Source organism: Phalaenopsis equestris, unplaced genomic scaffold, assembly GCF_001263595.1.
Source record: "Phalaenopsis equestris unplaced genomic scaffold, ASM126359v1 Scaffold000278, whole genome shotgun sequence".
Lineage (NCBI taxonomy): Eukaryota > Viridiplantae > Streptophyta > Magnoliopsida > Asparagales > Orchidaceae > Phalaenopsis > Phalaenopsis equestris.
The window spans coordinates 693,949-717,512 of record NW_018164720.1 but is presented as its reverse complement, the minus strand read 5'-3'; the positions used below and the strand labels follow the sequence as shown (position 1 = coordinate 717,512).

Below are 23,564 nucleotides of genomic sequence, written 5' to 3'. Positions count from 1 at the left end.
TAAGCATGTAATGAGCTAGGGCTATCGACAACGACATGAGAGCGTTCGACCTCAAATGCTGTCTCTTTTGCTCATAAGCCATACACTCTCATCTTCTTCTTCCTTGTTACTTGTGTCCACAACTTAAAATCAAACTGAATAGTAGTAGACTAGCTACCAGTGTTGCGGGTGGATCATGGGATTTGGCTAATCTTGTTTGTTTCTCCCAATGTTGCCCATAGTCCTAGTACATAATAAAATTTAAATATTAATTTACATTTTAAACATTAATAGATATTAATAGCCACCAACATGGCGCCCGCTAGCCGATGTGCGTAACTCTTACTAGCAAATCACGTGGAGGGGAAAAGAAGCCTGGGGAGGAAGACGACGGGCGACGTCCGTGCTTCCTGAGCTCTTCAGACAGCATTTTTCTTGGGCTTCTCGGCGTAGCAGAAGCGCCTTTGCTCCCATTGCTGCGTTCGACGGAAGAACGAAAGGTGATTTTCGAAGGAAGCAATTCATCTGCATTTTATGGAAAGGAAATCGATATTTTGGGTTTTAACGGGCTTGCTGAGGTGTTATCTGGGTTTCGGCTTGCATGCAAATGCTGCGGCCTATGTTCTACTTTTGTTTAAGGTTTTTGGTATCTTTGATGGTGACGGTGCTTTTCAGGTTGACGGAATTCTTAATTACTGAAGATTTTCTGGGTCAGGTTTTCGATTCTTTCGTGCAAATGTATCTTTTGTAATGCTGAGTTATTTCACAATAACTTTTGTATGATCTTTTTACCGAGTTTACGTTCTAGTTCTTACTTTTTATGGTAGTTGAACCGCGATGAATTATGGGATTCCGTTATTTTAATAACTGGGAGGTTTTTTAAAACTGTTTTTCAGTTCTGAGTTTTGATCCTTGTGCCTTTTGGAGGTTTTTGAAAACTGGTTTTCGGTTCTGAGTTTTGATCCTTACACCTTTTGGTTATCTTGCAGCTAATCTTGATTTTATCCTTGAGGGATTTCGCAAAGGTCGCTTCTCTGTTGCTAAGAATCATGATCCTAGCTGCAGAGCTTTTTGTGGAGACAGATTTTCTCTTGACATAGGGAGTATTCATGGCGGGCAAGATGAAGACGTCTCTGCTTTCCATCTTCTTAGAGAATCAAGAACTCCGAGGAGAATCCATATTCAACACGATGAAGTTTGCAGTACTACCTGTTGCAAAGGTTTTCACAATGTGCTTTATGGGTTTTCTCATGGCCTCCAATTATGTCAATATTCTTTCTACCAATGGCCGTAAGCTTCTTAATGGGGTACGTAGAATCTATGAAAACCTTTGTTTTTAGCTTCTTGAAGATCGGCCTTGTTTCAACTTATAAAGAACACTGCTGCTCTGCTGGTTGTGTGTATACCTAATAGAAATCGCTCTTTCAGGAGATGGCTTTATTCCATACATTTAATCATTCAGCTCTCATTAATGCATTTCAAACTTTGATAACTTAAAGACTAAGCATAATGGGCAGAGTTTTGGTGCGGTAGATTTAATTCAGTAGATCAAGCCTGGTGGCTGAATGACACTTATATGTTGGTTTTGTCTTTAAGGAGTCTACCAATCCATCAAAACTTGTGGGAGCGCCTTTGTCATGATTACGTTGAACTTAAGTAGTTTTCCTATAAAGAATTTACTAAAATTTTTTGTTTGAGCAAGCAATTAATTTGGTTGGTATCTTTTTAACATGTAATAGAGTATCATATTATGACGGTAGTATTTGAAGATTATGATTGTATAACCGAATGACTGCATGACTGAATTCAAGATAGTATGCTAGCCTATTACATAGAAGAGCGAATTATAGTTAGAACTTCTCACAAGTCAACTCAGCCTAAATGATGACTTGACAAACTCAATTTATCAAAATTGCTGTACTTACCCTGTAGACGAATTCATCAAGCTAAGTGATGAACAACTACTCGCCTACTCAGCTTATTATCACCTCCCAAAAGAGCCCTTAAGAGAGGTGGGCAGCCCAGGACTTAATACTGTTTTTCGGCCCTACACCTAGTCGATGTGGGACTATTTGTCCGTGACATTCTCCTCCACCCAATCACGTGACGCCCTCGTCACGGATCGACTCCACCGAGGGTCCCACTGGACCATGGAGAGTCCACACCACTGACAGACAGTAATCTGCTCTAATACCACTTGTTACCTCCCAAAAGGGCTCTTAAGAGAGGTGGACAGCCCAAGACTTAAATACTGCTTTTCGGCCCTACACCTAGCTGATGTGGGACTATTTGTCCGTAACATTATGCTGCCTTGCACACTTCAATTCCGAGGACAATTTCTTTGGTGGAGAGCCCTATCTAGCTACAAATCATGCTACAATATTTACATTTTATCTTTTTAAGCAAAGCATAAATATACAACTTATGTAACAATACCAATTCAAATTAACCTATAAATAAGGTGTTTGTACCCCAAAAATGTTCTGCATGAATCTTGAGATAATCTAATGATCCAGTTCAAAAAGTAAATAACAAGAATCCCCTTAGATAAAATGCCACAAGTCCTCATGAATCCGACCGGCTGTAGAGTACCAACCACCCGACCAAATGTTAGACGATCAAAGGGCCACCTAGGCCGACCAAGGATAAGCATCCACGCCAAAAACCGGTCAAAAGGTCTAACACCCCCAACAGTCCAACAAATATCAATGCGAAGCTCTTTTGACAGCTCCCCTAAAGACTTCCAAAGAACTCTTGAGATCACTAAGGAACAATAATCAGGAAAGTCGACCAGTCGACCTACAACTGACCAATAACCATACTCCAAACCGATCGGCTTCCCAGAGCAAAAGGCCGACCTATGTCCAGAAAAAATAACGACCAACACCAGCTTAGTCGACCGTCCTATGGTCCTGCCAAGCAGAAGGTTCAAGCACGCTAAATGACAAATAATTTATTAAAGCGGTTATAAATACGAAAAGGTGCCGCTTAAACTGTAACACCCTTATTAAAGCAAAGGTAAGATATGTAGTTTTACACCTTTTGTCCCATTGTCTTCTATAAATAAGGTAGTCATAACATGTATTAGGCACTTTTTGGCTTTTGGGCTTTTAGTTCTTTTCTCTAGACTCATCTTCTGTAGGGAGAATTCACTCTCCTCTCTTGTAACCCTCATTTCCAATATATAAAATGTTTCACAGAACTCGGGAATACCCCATTTCGCCCCTACGGGGCTAGTTTGTGTGCACTATCTTTCCTCTCTTTCTCGTTATATCTCTCTACCTCTTCCTCGTGGTTCCTACCCTTCGATCTTTGGGCACCTCTCATAGGACAAATTTGGATTCAACATCCTAAAATGTGTGATGAATATGAGGCAAGCTACCAACAAGAATGGAAGCAACATCAACGAAGAGATACATCTCATAGACCCTCCTAATAAGGAGCACACTAAGGAGTTCGCACAACAACAGTTACAGGAGTTAAAAAATCTGATTTCATCGTCTTCTAGGTGGCTTTGGCTTGAAGGTGAGATCACAAAACAGATGACCGATTCCCAATGTTCTAAACACTCTCAGAGAAAGTAAACCGACGATATCCAACAACACTCGACCAATTCCGGGCAGTTGACACCTAGCTCAGCAAATGAAGGGAGTATCATATCAAAATTAATCATTTGTGCTATGATGCATGAATCCTTTTAATGTTTTCTCAGGTCCAATTGACTCTCGGGGAACTTGAATCCAAGTAGCAGTGCCGACAGCGACCCTAAAGAGGTTCGATCGACATAATAGCCCACCAAGCTTCCACATCATGAATCTTGGTCTTCAGACTTGAATCAGATAAAACCCTGAAGGTGGTTCTCTGCCCAGTAACGACAAGCTCCGCTAATGATACGACGTAAATCATCCCAGTAGTGAGTTTTAATGGTTATCGCCGCAATGATAGTGATAATATCCACCTAAGTCCTGGTGAAGGGTGAGACTCGACCGAAACAACAATCTGATCAAACAACTGAGACATTAAAGCATGTAAAACGCGAGCCAGGTGCCAATATCATAAAAAACTGACAACGACGACATAGACGTCCTAACACAAAATCCGACCTATAATGCCAAGCATCAAAGAGCCAATCTCAAAGCTCAACATGGATAAAGCTCTGGAGGTGGTTCCCAATCCAGTAGTGACAAGCTCCGTGAAAGGTACAACGCAAATCACCCCAGCATGAGTCTCGTTGGTTAGCCGACCGAGGTGACAAATACAACCGAGCAAATAAGACAGACAATGTAAGACTTATGCCGGGCCATGACATATAAAAAATCGACGATCTTTCTATAGATCCGAGTCATCGACCAATACAAACGTTCATCACCAAACAATTGTTTCAAGAAAATAATGCAGTGAAGGTAACATAATAAATGGAAGCAAAGGTATGCAAAAATGACCGAGAAGTTTCATTCATTTCTAAATGTAAAAATGTACAAGCCTTTTTTATGCAAAAGATTTCATTTACACAAAAATATCTTTACAAAATTTTTTTTCTGAAAAAATCTCATAAGTTTCAGAAGGTCGACTGGAGTTCAGAGTGGACCCTCCATCACCTCCTATATCCGAGTCATCTCCGGAAAACCCATCCGAGCTAGTATACAATGCAGCAGATTCATCCAAGTCCTCAAACTTTGGATCGACAAGGCTCAACCGAATGAACCGGTCAATCGTCATGATGTTGTTGGCCCGAAGTAGCTCGCTCAAATTTTTTTCCTGCCGTGGATGGGAGGAGAGTGTCTCTAAAAACTCCTCGGTCTTTAGGGTTGTCAGCTTTACATGCAACTCCTGAGCTTCTTATTCGACGATTGACAAACGATCCGATAGAATATTAATCTCCTCCGTCACTTCCAATTTTCTCTCGGTTATCACTGCTCACTTCTCAACCCTTAACATACATCGAGTTTGCGTGATTTTACCTATTTTTTTCTGTATTTTACATTATAATTTTATTTATTTATCATATATTTGCGCTTAAGTAAGATATTTTATTCATGTTGTGCATGATGCAGGAATTGATTACGAACAAGTTGGAACAAAAAAATCAACAGAAAAGCATCTCAAAGGGGCGTAACTATGCCACTTATCGATCATGATCAACGTGACCATGCTGGAAATGACGTGACCACGCCATATGGTGTAGTGGTGCGACATGACCACGCCACAATCGGGCGCGACCATGTCGGAAATGATGTGACCTAGCCATATGGTGTAGTAGGGCGGCTTCACCATGCCGGTCCAGGTAGTCTAGCGGCGTTACCACACCATAAACAGGCGTAGGAAACACTTTAGGAAGGAAATTTATTGGACCAAACCAAGATTCTTGCGATAAAATACAATCTTAGGGCTTCTTGGGTGGTTCTGAATCAGACAAAGCTTGGAGGCTGAAAGAAGAGAGTTTGAGAGAGATTTGGAGAGATCTCTTGAGTGCTATTTTCATTCTTGGGTGAAAATCTTGAAGAGACAGGTTTTTCCTTACTTTGTGAATTGTGAGAGAGTTTGTATGAGAGGGAAATGTACCGCCTTTACAAAGGAACCAAGCTCTTGTAAGTTTTTCATATTGATGGCGCTTGCAATGGATTTTCATATGGTGTTTTTCGCTATGGTTTTCTCCATAATGAGCGCCTAAGTATTTTTTTGTCTCTGTGATATAGGGAGTAGTGGATTTATTATAAATTTTCTATAATTGTTTTTCGTTAATCATTTTTCTCGTGCTTTTGTGACCTATATTGTTTGTTAACCTCTGAACTTAATTTACTTCTAGTTTGGTCAACTAGAAAGTTAAAACGTTTCATGAAACTACGACCTCTAATAGTTGCATAGTGAAAACAAAGAGTTAATTACAAAATTTAGAGAGGATTGATATATTTCAGTGGAATTCTGTAATTATCCTATGGGATCAAAAAAATCATGCAGAATGCCATGAAGATTAAGAAAGCCTCAACTTCATGGATTCTTCGTTTTGTTTTGATCTAGATATAGGCATAAGAAGTACTATGTTCTCGATTGATAATAATGACGTAGACTATTGCATGTTGGAAAAGATCAAGAAGTATCAACAAGCCGAGAACTTGGTATTCCTTGCGAGATAAATTTACTTGAAATGTCAGATTATCTCAGCCTGCTATATAGTTGAAATTCAGTTGCATATAACGGAAAATTTAATAGCATTAGACTGTTTTTTTATTTAAAATGTTTTCCCAAAATTTCACTCCTAATTTTTTTATTATGACAAGAATACAATGCATCTAAACCAACAAATGAATATCCCAGATTGTTGATGGATTCAATAAGTGAGATATATTTGTAATATTAAAGAGTTAATGTGGTTTATTAACAGTTCTGACATATTCATATGATTCATTAATTTAATGGTTGATTAATATAATCATTTTATTAAATAATTAGGTGATTCATTTGATTTAATGGTTGATTGATTGATATATTCAATAATTGATAAGCATATGAAATGACACCATAATTACACAACAATAATATAAAAACACTATATCTCCTAAACACCACCAAAGTAATAAATATAAACACTACAATAACACCTCACTAACCTGAATACAACATGTGTTTCAGTAACACAAATAAGTCAATAATAAAACCTCAATAACACTTCAATTCATCTCAATACCACCTTAATATACCAAAATAACACAACAATAATATGATTATAACATCTAAATAACATATTATGGGAATATTCCCCGTGTTATACCGTGGAATTAGGAGAATATTCACCCCGTGTTATCACTGTGTTATGAGAATATTCTCCATGTTACATCGCATTGTTAGGGCAATATTCTCCAGTCGTTATACCGCGTTGTTAGAGGAATATTCTCTCGTGTTATATTGTTGTGTTATGATAATTTTTCCCGTGTTATACTGCGTTGTTAGACGAATATTCCCCCTTGTGTTATATCATTGTGTTATGGGAATATTCCCCTCATGTTATACCGCGAATTAGAGAAATATTCCTCCAGTGTTATGCTGTGATTTAAATCAAGTTATTTTAAAATTCAACGTCTTATAACGCGATTTAAACCGAATTATTTTATAATTTGACGTGTTATCCCGAGATTTAAACCGAGTTATTTAATAATTCGACGTGTTATCCTGCGATTTAAACCGAGTTATTTTTAAATTCGACGTGTTATTCCGCACTATATGCACTGACGTGTTATGGGACAAATTGAATGTATCCCATCATATGATGCAAATGTTATGGGCATTTTCCCGTGTGATACTCGTGTTTCTGTGGATTTATTTATGTTATTTAGTAGCATTATGAAAGATAGCTTCTAAAAATCACCACATTTTCTATTCAAATAACAAACAACAAAATGTATATGCTAAAACTGTACAAATTACATTATATTTTCAAATATATCAATTTCTAATGGGACAAATTGAATGTATATACATATATTTAAAGAACTGTACAATTGCATTTTATTAAATTCTCAAACATACAGTGTGTGAAGTCCTCAAGGGACGGAACAATTGTTTATTATTTAGTCTTGGGCAAGATACACATGTCGTAGGCAAATTCAGTTTAAAATCTTTCCATATCTGCCTGCCAGTTTAAATTCTCGCTCCAATCAACCCTTGAGCCTGTACTAATTTTTTTATGTATTTGCAAACGAACATGCCGCAGTCAATGCTATTGCTTTGAGTGGGTACACCCTTAACAAGTGTAAGTAATCATTTCTCAAGTTTGGCTCTGAAAACACGAGCAACATCTTTTACAAATAGTTTGACCTACAAAGTTTATTGATGTGTTAGTTATGATTTATTGTTGTGATGATGGTGTGTTATTAGTGTGGTAATGGTGTGTTATTTGGTGTTATTGAGTGTTATTTGGTGTGTTGGTGGTGTGGTATTGATGTGTTATTAATGTGGTAATTGTGTGTTATTGAAGTGTTATTGATGTGTTATTGGTGTGTTATTTAGTGTATTGGTGGTGGGGTATTGGTGTGCTAGTTGTGTGTTATCGGTGTGTTAGTGGTATGTGATTGGTGTGTTGTTGGTGGTATTGTATTGTTGTACTATTTTTGTGTTATTTGTGTGTTTTTAGTGTGCTAGTGGTATGTGATTGGTGTGTTGTTGTTGGTGTGCTAATGGTATGTTATTGGTGTCTTGTTTGTGCGTTATTAGTTATGTGTTGTTGGTGTGTTACTGGTGTGTTATTGATGTCTTATTGGTGTGTTATTGATGTATTGTTTGTTGTTGGTGGTGTGTTATTGAAGTGTTATTGGTGTGTGATTGGTGTGTTATTGGTGTTATTAGGTGTGTTGTTGGTGATGTGGTATTGGTATGCTATTTGTGGGTTATTGGTGTGTTATTTGTGTGTTAGTGGTATGTGATTGATGTGTTGGTGGTGTGTTATTGGTGCAGTAATTGTGTTATTGGTGTGTTAATGGTGTATTATTTGGTGTGTTAATAGTGTTATTAGTGTGTTACTGGTGTGTTGTTGGTGTGTTATTGGTGTGTTGTTGGTGGTGTGGTATTGATATGTTGTTTGTGTGTTATTACTGTGTTATTGGTTTGGTATAAGTGTGCTATTGGTGATGTGGTATTGGTGTGTTGTTTGTGTGTTATTGGTGTATTATTGGTGGGTTATTGGTGTTCAATTGGTGTGTTATTGTTGTGCAATTGGTGTGTTGTTGTTGGTGGGGTAAGGATATGGTAATGGCGTGTTACTGATGGTATTGACTCCAACAGTGCGAAGATAATAAAAATTGTGTTAGATTTATTTACAACTTGGCGAACAACATCCTTATGCATACTATTGGACAGAGAGTCGTATAATTTCCATTTTTAATTTTAGCTCTCCCACTAACAAAGTCCAGTGTTGGTTATCAATGATAGGAAATAATATGATTTGAACATCCTTAATAATTTCTTTTGTGATATGTTGCAAGAAAGCCGCGCTATTAAATTTCCTATGCATCTGCATAAAATGATACTTTGAATTTAGTGTACAATGAATATATGAGTAAAATCTATATGGATAAATTAAACTTGTGTGATTACCCAATGTTGCGGCGTTACATAGATGTATGACCTGTATAATTCAGATGACCCGATCATTAAATATTAAATTTCCGATTATCGGGTTAAATAATAAGCCACAATTTATAATGAGCTTTTTACCGTGAGGGGCAGAGGCTCAAGAACATCATGTACTGGTCGTTTGACTTGGTCGGGATCTACTTGTAGTGTCTCGTCCTCAGTTACAACATTGTCTTGTGCATCTTTTATTGTCTCTTGCCCCTTTGATGCTTCAAGCTCTTTTGCATCTTGGGCATGTATAGGTAAATTCTCATTATTTCTCTTCTCAATATCAACATTATCTTCTCCAGGATGTTCCTCAACAACATCAGTAACTTTCTTTGTTGTCTTTGATAGATCATGTTTTTCAGGAAAACCCAACTTCCTCTTCCCTCTACTATTGCTGGACTTAGGGTCTGTTTGACTCAGCTGTTGATTATTTATAATCTGCTGATAAACAGATTATTTTGATAATATTTCTGATAATATGATAATCTGCAGATTATCAGAATAATCTGGCATGCTGTTTGAGGCAGCTTATTCAGATTAGCTTATTGGTGGTTAAATGACATTCCTGCCCCTGTTTGATAAAACTGTTTGGGGCAGTTTATTCAAAATAGCTTATTGGTAGTACAGAAGCATATAATGCAGAAACATACAATCATAACAGATCAGTTCCAAAATATGACATACAGTTCTCACACTCTCGTGAGTACCAAAATAAATAAAAAAAACAAAGACAAGTACAACTCTAACAAGAAATATTAAAATATTTAATTTCAAACTCTGGCTATGTCTGTCCTCATCTGCACTATCAACCTGAGAAAACATCAGATTCCCATGACTGCTAGCAGTTTAATATGTGGAATTGTCAGCCCACCGGAAGAAACTGCAATGAGCTGAAACACCCTTGACACAACCGTAGAACTGCCTCCCAAAGCTATGAGACTGGCGTGGCGTGAGCAACGGAGACGGTAGTCCACAATAACATAAAATACCTCTGTCTGTAACTGATATCCTAGAAGACATGTTTGTATAACTCCGAAAAAAAAAACGAATGTCAGAACTTATCCCAAAAAAATAAAATACATATAAAAATTGATCTACATATATACGAAGAAAAGAAAGACTCGAAGAAAAGAAAGAGAAAAGAAAGACTTGCTGGATTAGCTGCCATTTATAGCATCTGCTATAGACTCTCTCAGAGCAACCACCTCAGCTGCACTCTCACTATTCTAAGTTTCATATTCAGTAGACTCGATCTCATTATCAGCTAGAGATCCTGAAGGTTCTAGGGAGTCAATAATTGGATCATCAACAGCAATATCTAAGTTCGTGTTTGAATGAGAAGAATGTCGTCGGATGAAGTTGTGAAGTGCCATAGTGGCCACCACAATATGCACTTGTTTGAGAAATGAATACGAGGGCATATCACGTAGGATAACTCATTTCTTTTTCCACACTCTAAATGTTATTTCAATAACTCATCGTAAAGAGGAGTGTTGTTTGTTAAACATTTTTTTTTTGCCACGAATCGTGTCACTTGCTCACTTAAAATCAGGAATATAGTATCTGGTGTCTGGATAGGGCTTCAGATAGCCCCTTAGCATCAGATACCCAGCATCTACCAAATAATACTTTTCTGTTATGAAAGACAATATTAATTAAAAATAATTAATGTAATTAAAAAGATGTTTAATTAAGATGAACAAACCTAGAGGTGGCTGAGGGAAACACTGTGTTCGATTCCTAGTTACATATGAAAAAAGATGACTGTCATGTGCACTTCCTTCCTACCCCGCCATTACAAATGTGAAGCACTTGTTGAAGTTATACACTGCCATCACATTTTGGGTAGTTTTACCACTTCGACCAATATACGTGATCCTTTCATGACTTGGTAGTCGGGCATCCACATGCGTACCATCGATTGCTCCAATGCAGTTCTGTAACTCATAGTTAGCAATTCTACAGGTATTGAAGTAAAAGAAACAGACTAATCAAACTTACTTTGAAATACGACATGTAACGAGGATCATTAGCAATTTGTTCAGGAATAGTTGCGAACAATGGATCAGATGACTTAATGTTTTGCGCTGCTAAGCTCACAAGTGCTTGTATACTTTTGTAGAAGTATCGACTAATTGATTCCGAAGAATGCTGAAATCGCTTCATAGCTCCTCTAACTGATTCATTCGGTGATAGAATATATAATGTTATAGCCAAGACCTCTTTCGTGGTCGTTCTAGAAGAAACTTGGAGGCCGTGGTTACAACATAAGTCATGTAGAAGATCCATAAAAATGAGTGCACTCATTTGAAAAATGCTACTGAACCTTATTGGATGTCCAACAACCATCTCGCCCACCCATTTGTCCCCAACATATGAGGACGTCATGCGTGGTATCCGTCTAGTGCTGGAGTGGTAATATTCCAACAATAATATCGCTATTGCTGCAGCCCATGCCTTTCTTTTACAACGTTCTCGTAGTGGATCCATCCTGAAGTTATAAATTCATTAGGGTGAAATAATTTAGCAGGAAATGACATAAATAAAATACATCTAGTGAAGAAAGCATATGGAAAATGACATAAATGAAATACATAACATCAATAAATGAAGTACATAAAATGAAATTCCAAGCATCAGGAAATGAAGTACATCAAATGAAATACAAAGCATCCGAAAATGAATTACATAAAATAAAATACATCTACTGACAGGTTTTTACAAAACAGTCTCATTCTTCTACTAAAACACGTAAATATTCAAGGCGTAGCTTGTGCCTTATGGCCATGAACATTTGCCTACAAGTAGGGTCCTCAAGTTTTTTAACACATTTTGCCTGAAAACGTATATCAGCAGCTACTTATGGAATAGTGTCTAAAATGACAACGCAGTCCCAGATGGTTCTGTCAGGGAGAGGTGGAGCTGAAAAAACAGTAATTAGTTCATGAAATGAGCTTTTAAAGAAAATATCCTTCTCTTTCGTTCTCCTGCCAAGCCTAGGCCTCTTAGACATGGAACTGGACTCTCCATTCTCCTTTTGGTTAATATTAGGCCCTTCATCATCAGCTATGACCTGTTCAGGTGGCAAGTAATCTGGTATTCTTGAAAATCCCATTTTACTTGGGTTGAATGAATTCATTCCAGTCGCGACAACCTCCTTAAACATTATGTCTAGTTTTTCCTCGAACTCTGACTCAATTCCGCACTGCCTGTATTTTTTGGCAGTTGACATTACCTGGAATATAAGACATTTATTAGAGGAGTTTAGGCATTAACTAAAAAATAATGAAATTAAGAAAAGACATTTGTATTTAGTACCTCCAATCTTTTAGCCCACCATTTATCTGGAGTATCGATAGTTCGTTTAACGGGATCCCAACCCAATCCGGTAGAATCAGGTTTGAGCTCCTTCCATATTTTCTATTCTTTCTTCAATTGGTCCCATTTGTTTTTGAATTTAAGCCTGTCGTAATCTCTTCCAGTCAATTCTTTGAATCTCTTAACAATATTTTGCCAACCCTCCTTATTAAAATACGTAGTTGCCCTGTTGCCCAGTTCAATTTTCTTAATACATAGATCGCAAAATATATTGGTAACTTTTTTATCCCACATTGCGGAGGGACCCCCTTTAGACGTCTTAGACATTGAACTTTATGGAACAAAGGAAAATAAGTATTTGCTAAATGTGTAAAAAAAATAGTCCAACTTCATCCATATCAATTCCACAACTTATGAAATTATATTTTGCAATTTAAAACTAAAATAACATATTATAAATAAACATCGACAACCAACATCATTTTCATAATGTTCCAATTTAAAAAAAAAAAAAAAAAAACTGGTAAACTTACAAAAAAAAAAAAATAAAAATGGTAAACAAGAGATTTATGTGGTTCGGCCAATGACCTACATCCACAGAAGGCAATCCACGAAAATTAAGATTACAAAATCTGTAAGATTACATAGCTACAAATAAGCTCTCAAATGTGTAAGCTTACTACAACATGCTCTCAAATAAACAAGCTGCGGAAATTCCTAAAACCAAAACTCCAAAAAATTTCTACATCAAAATCGGAAACAACAATACATAGCTATCAAATTGGTAAAATCGGAAACAACAATACAAGCTGATGCATCAAAACCTTCCATCTTTAATTTCTGCAGCTAGTAACCAGTTCAAACTTCTAAAGCCAATACAACTTTCTGCATCTAGTAACCAGTACAGACAACTAACCCTAAAAAACTATCAACTAATACAGCTTTCTGCTGCTCATCCAATGTAGCTATTAAACCAGACAATACAACAAATACTGTCAACCACATATTGCAGCTATTGCATGTAATTGATAGAGCATTCGTTACAACCAACAATGTGATATATGCTATTCCATGTATATGATTGTTCTAACACATTCCAACAATGCTAAAATCACCCACCCAAAAGGAACATCTTTGAATTATATGCAATTCAAAAACTTGTCACAATAGAGAAAATTTCACCGCATTCCAACAATGCCAAAAGAAAGATCAGACAAACAACGTTTGACTGACCTTTCATATGACAACATTCAACAATGCCAAATAAAGATCAACCAAACAACATTTCACCCAAAGGAACATCTCTGCATTCCAACAATGCCAAAATGAGGATCCCAGGCAACATTTTGAAGAAAACAAATCTTTCATATAACAACATTTCCCAACAGCTAAAAAATTTAGACCACGATCCTAGACAACGTTTTGAAGAAAAATTTCAGGTTAAAAAATTTCAGACGAACGAGGAAGAGAGACGAGATCACAGACATTTCCCAACACTAAAAAATTTCATACGAATGATCTCACGCAACGATCACATTTCCCAACAGTTAAAAAATTTCAGATGAACGATACCTGCAAAAATTTCAAAGAAATTTCAAAGAACTTTCGAGCAGAGGGGTGCACGGGATCGAATATTCCGATCACAAACGGAATTGAGGAGCAGAGACGAGATTAGGGGAGCCTGATCGCAGATCTAGGGCAACGACGGCGAGACGGAATCAAAGGGGGCGAGACGGGATCGAAGGGGGCAGCTGAGTAATAATCTATCCCTAAACGCGAAATGCAGGGGGCTCGGAGCGGCGAACAAAGCAACGGGTAATCGTATAAACCCTTACACGCGTATTTCCACCGTTGGCCCGAATGTGTTTTACAAACGCCACCCTGACGTTCTGAAAACGCCGAACGCATATATAAGCTGCGCCAAACGGACCCTTACTCTTTCGGAGAGATGATTGCTCTGTTCCCGGAGTCTTTCTCCGAACCTCTCTATTAGTTTTGGTTTATTTTAATCTCTTAACCATAGCTGTTAGGGTTGACAACGAGTCTTCTACATTAGACATTTATTTATTCATGATAATAATTGATTCTTGTATATTACACTTTTTTTTTTATGAGCTTCAAGCAGCTCGATTATTGCTTCAAATTCATTACTTCCCCTTATTTTCGGGGTTACATCGCTTGAAACAATTGGACCAACTCCATAGGATTTAGTTGACGGTGGTTCTGACCGGAGTTTCACAGCGTGAGAGCGGTCTAACAGAATTGGGTGGTCCCTGGTTTGGATTTGAGAGCAACTGGCGCTCATCTTCCTTCAAGTCTAAAATTGTGTAATTAACCTATAATGAAAATCATAATGTCCAAAATAAATTCAGTAAAACAACCTAGAAAAAAATCTAACACAAAGAAAATCTTTAGCGCAATAAATGACATACCTATACATGCTCAAGCCTCTTAAAGACTTCATGAATTTGTGATGCTATCCACCCATGACTTGGTGGTGACCTCAGCATGCGGGGTCTAGCCTCGAGATAGGAGTAAACAGCGGTGTGTGCTAAAAAAATCAATGCTGCGGATTGGACATGCCACAAACAAATTTGTCAGAATAAAAAAAAGTTAAAAGAAAAATTTTTTAACGTTGACAATATGAACTTACTGTTAAAAGAAAAAACAAATCTGTTGATGTACCAAGTGGCTGATTTCGTCTTATTTTGTTTACGACAAGGTTCAATTCATCAATCATAAAATCACAAATGACAACAGACCAGTTAAAAGAGGAGAAGGACTGTACGTTATCTCCAAATGAATAAAGCCCTGCGTGCACACCAAAATTGCTTGAGGGAAAAATAAATTTGTTAGTAAGAACTTAAGAAACAATTGCTCGATAAGAGTGGAAGACTCTCGTGAAAATCTGTCAACTCTTTCTTTATTACTCTCACATCTACACGATACGACGAAGTTTTCCTCCAACTAACAACTTATCATCTTTTGGGCATACCTAACAACAATGCAACATGGTTAGGGTGGAGTTTTATCACTTTCCCACCGATTACAAACACTCTCCTTTCATGATTTCAACATCCCAAGATATATAGGGTCAATATTTTATCTTGGGGATAAGGAGGCTTATCAAAAAACTGAATGACATTTATTTCTCTCAACAAGTTCAAGGTCTCCTCGAAGACGTTGTGTCTAACAATATCAAGTGCATCCCTCACTGCATAAAGACGACATCTACAATTAAAATTCCTTGTGTTCATAAACTTACAACAACAATAATGTAAAAAGGGACATTATTTTATAGACATCATTCTTCAATCACTCATTTTCACATTATTTTAGTCTTATTATTGTGTTATAATTATGTAAAAGTTGTGTTATGGTTGTATTATTGCTGTGTTATCGATATGCTATCGATATTTTATTGTTGTGTTATCGATGTGTGATTGTTGCTATTGCAGTGTTAGTAGGGTAAAAACACAAGTAATACAACAATAACACAATCATAATACAACCATACACAATCATAATACTTCGATAACACAATTAGAACACGATAACATATTTATAACACAACTATAACAACATAATACAATAATAGCACAATCATAACACAACAATAACACCACCATAACACATATATAACACAACAATAACACAACAAATAAACATAACACAACTATAACACAACAACAACACAACAATAGCAAAATGAAATAAATCATCATTTTATCTATAATAAACAATGTAGCATAATACCTTAAAGACTTTGGCTGACCCCTAGCTTCTTCAATTCCCTTCCAACCTTCCACTGTTATGTGCTAGCAAGAGGAAAGGAAAACTAGAGCTTTGAATTGTGGGGCTGTCGAACGACGCAATGCTCTCACTTACAAACACTAGGTCTTGTGCCGAAGAGGAAGCGAAATCGTCTTTTGTGTAACGTAGGAAGAAGGAGAAACCGACCTTGTGAAGATATGCAAGAAGGAGAAACCATCCAAGAAACCCTAGCTATTTCTTTGCGCCGAAGAGGAAGCCAAACCGTCGAAGAGGAAGCGACGAATAAACGCTCGAAACCGCCGAAAACCAGAAACCACATAAGAACAAAATGCCAAAATCTGCCATAAAGGTGCTTTTTGTCTGGATCGACGTTTCGTTCGGCTAGATTCAGGCCGGGTTTGCGCGACAAAACGCAAATTTTAAATTTTGTCCATGGTGGGGCCGATAATTCGGGCCGGGTCACGCTACATGTGTTTTTTTAATTTTTTTGCCAGTGGGACCCACCTACCAGTTAACTTTTTCTCATTGGACTCCGCATGCAGAGCTAATATTTTTTCCTTTATATGGGAGTTTGTCACTGGGTGAAACACGCGAAGAACCTGCATTTCACGTTAAAACATGAAACGTGGCCTCAACTCTGTTTTTTCCCCGTTTTAAATTCCCGCCTAACGTGTCCTAATCCTAATTTACCTAATTAGTCTGCTCCTTTTTATAAATTACCTTCTGAACTATAATGAGAATATGACTTTTTATATTGCAGTTATGATAACAAAACATCTGATAAATTTATCATATGAAAGGAAATATATTAAATCACAACTTATCCTTAATTACAAATATATAATACATCCATCATAAGAACTCCATCTGATTGAATGAATATGATACAATGATATCAAATAATTTGTTCAACTTCATAATTCTACTTATTTAGCTTACTGCAACCATCCTTTTCAGGACATTAATATTACTTCTTCTGTTTTGAAATGATATTGAGGACTTGTATTTTACCTTAATTGATAGTTAAATGCTTATTCTTGCTGTTGAATGCACAAAATTGTTTCTTTTGCTCATAACATATCGAACCACCCTGCTTTGATGGTTGAAAAATCCCTTCCAAAATTATAAAAGCTTTGTGGGTCATATCTTTCCACAAGCAAAGGTTTGATTACCCTATATAATTTTTGGCAAATTTACCAGTTTCTATAGAAAAAAAGCTAACACATTGTTTTTTCCTGATCCTGCAGCTAGTCTTCTGTCTTCTGCTTCCCTGTCTAATTTTCTCTCAACTTGGTCGGGCAATTACATTTCAAAAATTGCTGGAATGGTGAGAATTATAATCTTCACATTTACTAATTTTTTTGTTATATGATTCAACATAAATTTATTTTTCCTTAACAGGTTTATATTGATGCGTCTCTTTTTTCCATTATGAATGTTGACTGATAATTCAGGGGATCCTTTGATGGTTTCTTTTTTGGGGCATTTACAAACATATCACAAGCAACTTTCTTATTTACCTAACGCTTAAAATTTAAATATTACTGAAATACCACCTTAAATCCTATTTTACCGTCGAATATACCACCCTGTGAGAGTCCCACTTTTTGCCGTTACTTTGTGAAACCCAACCCCTCTCTCTCTCTTCGGCAACACATGAGCTACTCATCATCGCAGTGTGGTTGCTCCTTCGACACTGAGTAGCAGGTTGACCGTGAGGTTGCATCTCCAACGCCGAGCAGTAACAGTTTGATGTGTCTGGACGTTAGTGCCATAAATATAGGAAATGATCTAACACCTTTATCATACTTTTTTAATTTTAGAGCATAGCTCAGGGAAGACATTTGCTGATTTTTCTATTTTAAAGGAAAAAATTGCACTTTAAACGTCTCTTCCGTCCTCCAACATTCACCAAGATGGTTGAAGTAATGGGCAATAAATGAGAGTTTCATAGGGTGGTATATTCGACGGTTTAGGTGGTTTTTCAGTGATATTTAAGTTTTAGGTGTTAGGTAAATAAGAAAAATTCTTGTAGTATGTTTTGAAATGTCCCTTCTTTATTTGGGGCATTTACATACATTCCACATAATGTTTAAGTATTTACATTACATAAACATTCTTATTTACATGCATACTATTCAAATCTTTAACATCACATCAAAAATACCATCACCACTACTTCTTTAAAAGTGAATACACCTTTTCATACAATAGGTTTATGACACCAAAGTGGTATAAGCATAAAAATCAACCTTTGGATGTTAGATATGTAAGTACAAAAAAAATTGTGGTATTTATGTATGTAAATTTCCACTTTTGACATTTTTTATTGTTTTTTTTTGTCATTTATTTGCTATTTTATCTCCATTTTTCATCAGGTTGTTTTTGTGATTTGGCTCTCCTTAGTTGATTCATTTCAATGCTTCTCTTTCTAAGAAAACTGTGGGAATGGATAAATTTATACTGATAATACTATATGCTCAGGTGGTATATTCCTGTCAATGTTGTCATTGGTTCAATATCAGGTTCCCTGATTGGTTTCATTGTTGCTGCTGTAGTCCAGCCTCCATATCCGTACTTTAAATTCACCATCGTACATATTGGTATAGGTAATTCTCTAAAGGCAACAAATCTTTTGATTTGCTTTGTTTTAGAAAAGATTTTACAGCTGTTGAATTTATTTTAGTTGTTTATTTCTAACTATTATGTTTTATGCCTTTAAATGGAATGCATTTATGATTTCATACTTCGCGTCCACATCATCATCCGCATCATCGTCCAGATCATGAAGATTAACAGTATTACCTTTTTTTCTAAAATGAGAAAGCTTTAATGGAGAATTTAAACTAATGGGTCTCTGAAGAGCTACTCACTTTTTATTTTACGCATTTCCAAGAACATTTCACATTTTAATTTTTATAATAATCTACCTGCAGGAAACCACACAATATGAAAAAAATAAAAATAAAAATAAAAATATAAATGTATAAATTTTCTTAATGATAATATTATTATTTGATTTATTTTTGAGATAAAAAATCCGTTAACAACCACTCTATCTCTAATATGCAGTGCATTTAGAATCCTTACTTAAGCCCTTGGACTTGTATGGCGTGATAAATTCAAACAGCTGCATAATTTTGTGTTAGGATCCTTAAAGTTTGGTTTTTTTCCTTGCACTCATTATTTTGAGACAGTCTTCATACAAGACTAAGTTGTTCGAAGAAAGTACTTATAATAGCTTTCAATCCATCACGCCCACAAGGCTGGATTTGTTCATGTTTTGAGGTTCAAAGGCCGATCCAATATATAATGCCTTATATAACTTCATGTTATACGAAAATAATGCGAAAGTGTAGAAATTCACACAACTACAATCGAACACAAAAGATTTACACGATTCAACGTTAAGTTGATTTGCCTACATCTATGGGGAGATAGATTCTACTAGTACCGGATGAGAGAAAGAAAAACAGCTTGGGGGTTATAACTCAAAACTTCTCACCATAACTCAAATAAGCCCTAAGTCTCTGTTATAGAGAAGGACTAGGGCATACAAGTAAATAAACCCAAAAGACAAAATTACCCTTAATTGAACAAAAGCCATGAATATAATAATCTCCACCTTATCTCTTACTTCCAGATAAGTGAGAGATGATTAAATGAGCTCCAAAATCCAAATTAGCTGCACCGAAATGGTTGCCTACGTACCCCTCTCCCGAAGGAATCAAGCCTCGCGTAGTTAATCAAAATGCCCTCTTGGGCAATCAGTCTTGAGCTTAAATGTTCAACAAATTTATGCAGTAGGTGAACTTTTGGATTGGTTGTACCTTCGTGAGCATGTCCACCGGGCTTTACTTTGTATTTATCTTCTCAAGCATAATATTTTCTTCTTTAATCAAGTCTCAAATAAAGTGGTACTCACATCATGGTGCTTGGTACGAGCATATGAACTAGATTTGTAGCAAAAAATATTGCATTCTGACTGTCACAGAACACCGTAAAAACTTTTGATTAACTCCCAAGTTATCCAATAGACTTTGCATCAATATAACTTTATTCATTGCCTCCATAACTGTCGTGTGCTCAGCCTCCGTAATAAACAAAACAATAGTAGACTGAAAAACTGACCTCCAACTGACTGAATCTCCCGCCAATGTAAATATATAATCAATTGTAGATCTCCATCTATTCATTTCACCTACATAGTTTAAGTCAGTGTAGCCTACACACAAATCTGCACTGGATGACTGCCTCTCAACACCAACCCAACATCAACTGTACGCTTCAAATACATCAGAATACTCTTCACAATCTGTTAATGACTATTTTCTAGATCATGCATGAGTTTTCTCACAACACTAATTACATGCGCAATGTCCGGTATAGTACAAACCATGACATACAACAGATTACCTACTGCACCAGTATAAGAAACTGATCGCATATATTTTCTTTTCCTGATCATCTTTTGAACACTGATATGAACTTAACTGAAAGTGAGATGCAATGGGTAGACTCACCGCCTTGCTCGAGTCATCAATTTCTTCAATATTTTTTGAACATATGTTCCATGGGAGAGCCAAACTTTTCCATTTGCCTTGTTCCTAAGAATCTTCATATCGAGAATTCTACGAGCTTCCCCCAACTTCTTCATTTCTAAATATTTGGACAGTTGATTCTTCATTCTATCAACCTTAATCTGATTAACATATGCAATAAACATATCATTAACATATAAGAGCAAGTAAAGGAAATCACTATTGACCAACTTTTTGAAATAAGCACAATGATCATCCTTGCTCATGGTGTACTCATATCCTCTCATGAACTGATCAAACTTTTATACCAAACTTGTGGTGACTGCTTTAACCTATACAGAGAATTGTTCAGTTTGCAAACTAAATCTTTTGATGCTCCATATCTTAACGGCTGTGACGAATATATCTCCTCTTGCAGTTCTCGGTGTAGAAATGCAGTCTTCACATCGAGCTGTTCCAAGATCAGAATGTATTGTGCTACAAGTGTTAAGAGAATACAGATTGAGGGATGCTTGACCACTGGGGAGAACACCTCGTCATAATCAATTCATTCTCGTTACACAGAGTCTTTTGCCACTAATGTTGCCTTGTACCACTCCTTCCTTCTTTGCATACATCTATTTGCACCCAATGTCTTTTCTTCTTGGAGGAAGCTTCAACAACCTCCAAGTACCATTCTTCCAAAGAGACTTCATCTCTTAATTCATTACTACTCTCCAAAGATCACAATCTGAGCTCTCTACCGCTTCTTTGTAGTGACAAGAATTTTCTGCCTCTGTAGCTGAAAGTGAAATTATAATATGATCCCTCAACCAAGCTGATTTTGGGACATTCTAGCTCTTGGTCCTGCTCCTGACAATGGATTCCTAAGTAGGAATCTCATCTTCAATAACTAGAAGGGCGTCACCATATCAGAATCAAAGTAATCTATGATTATAGTTACTATAGCTAACTTCATCTCCTGGCTGTCAATTACATATTGCCCTTTTCATTTATTAGCCTGTTAATATCTCTTAATGTGCCCTTTATTTTGAAATAGAATTGATGTTCTTAAACCAACTATGAAAATTATTTCTTTCATGATTAAAGGTAGAGTTTTTTGGCAAAAGATCTTCCTTCAACCAATAATCTCTCAATTGGATTTTTATCACATACACCCTCAAACTTTTATACATTTCATATCTAGAAAGGAGTAAATTTTATATAATCCTTGAAGTTGGTTGCATTACTCTCATATAACTTATTGTCACATAAATTCCTATACGAGAGAGAACGAAGACAGGAAATGCTTGATATTGCTCATCAACAATCATATTAAATTTTCTCAAATCTTGAATGATGAAATTATGTTCATTTTGGATGTTGTTTAATAAGCGCACTTTCATGCATGGTAACAAGTATAGCATCTATTTTTGATAGAGTTTATTGGATAGGCTATGGTCGTATTTAATGACTATAGCTTAAGCAACAAACCCTTTGCAGTTGAGGTTCCTCTAAGACATTTGTTAAGATATCATTCACCAAACATCATTGGTCTTTCCATCTCAAATCATGGTTTCAAGCATCTTGTTATGTTCCATGAGTGCTTTTACAATTCCCTGCTAGAATAGAACACCCATGTCTTATAGTCATCCAAAGCCAAAACTGTTATATTATCGAACTTCTCAATTTAAAATTTCCTAAAAAAGTTTACACTTTGATTCCTATTGTTATTTAAATAAAGTAGTCTCTTTATGACACGAGTCTCAGCCCATGAGCAAATTCAATGAGCATAAAGTAACTATGATAGAAATCATGCATCATATATGAGAATAACAAGATTTCGTAGTCCATTTTAAATTACCCTACATTTATGGGAGAGGAAAGTGGGTTTGATTAACTTATAATGAATCCACAAGCATAATGTATGGTAAGATGATACTTATTGTACCTTCCCAAACTCAAGTACAACATCGCCCAATGAAGAAATAAATTCCTGAGATTCATCGCATTTCTCAATATAGTTTTACACCTTCATGCTAGCAATGCTTTCATGCATCAAATTATTTAACCACCAACCCATTACAAAGTTACCTAACCTATGCAGAACTACCTAGCACATCTAGCTTTTAAGTAAGAAGCTTGATAACCAGCTCATAAAATGATTCAAACGTGGATAATAGGGTAACACCTAATTAAGTCATTATCTAACAAATGATTCATGCATGATTTAAAGTCAATACCTAACAAAAAGATCAATGATGTTTAAGTTGAATGCATTAGAAATGAGAATACTAAGAAAAGTATGTAGCAAAATTAGTAAATAAAAACTAAATAATGATTATATTAGGGGAATTCTTGGAGTGAAATCTATTAAAGACTAAGTAATTGAAAGTAAACTAAGGTAGTTTGGACACATATAACAAAGATTAAGAAAATGTGCATGTTAGATGAGCAGATAAAATTAGCTTTTTCAGATTAAGAAAGAGAAGAGACAAATTGAAGGTTATATGGGTAGAAGCTTGTCGGCGCTTAAAAGGGGGAAAAGAGAGTTTTTAAATGTTTGAGGGTCGCCCGTAAGAAGCTGTCGGTCGCCGGAATCGAAATCCCGTCGCCCGCTTCGGAAGGACTTTTTAATTTACGTATATATATATAATTTTAGAAAAATATGAAATCAAACTGACCTCATATTTTCCATAGTTTAAATGAAAGAGCACTCAACCTCAAATCCTGTATCTACCCCAAGGGATAAACACAAGACTTGAGGGTGAGGCTCGATCAAATAAACTAAGAAAGATATGACATCCGTTTGGTCTGCGAAACCGTTTTATTTGCCGACAAGTTCCCCTATTTAATACA

General features: G+C 36.3%; 1 protein-coding gene across 2 annotated transcripts in view; it reads left to right on the top strand.

The window, feature by feature from the left end:
- The first annotated feature begins 322 nt into the window (after positions 1-322).
- The window catches only part of LOC110024918 (protein PIN-LIKES 6-like), a 90,188-nt gene continuing 66,946 nt past the window's right edge, over positions 323-23,564 (top strand). The window contains exons 1-4 of one of the 2 annotated variants that reach the window (XM_020725112.1): positions 323-479; positions 969-1,286; positions 17,433-17,512; positions 18,670-18,794. In XM_020725112.1, coding sequence (XP_020580771.1) covers positions 1,089-1,286; positions 17,433-17,512; positions 18,670-18,794 — 403 coding nt within the window. In that variant the 5' untranslated portion in view covers positions 323-479; positions 969-1,088. Of the gene's footprint in view, positions 480-504; positions 690-968; positions 1,287-17,432; positions 17,513-18,669; positions 18,795-23,564 lie in introns of those variants that run through there. The other variant, XM_020725113.1, reaches the window with a different exon arrangement.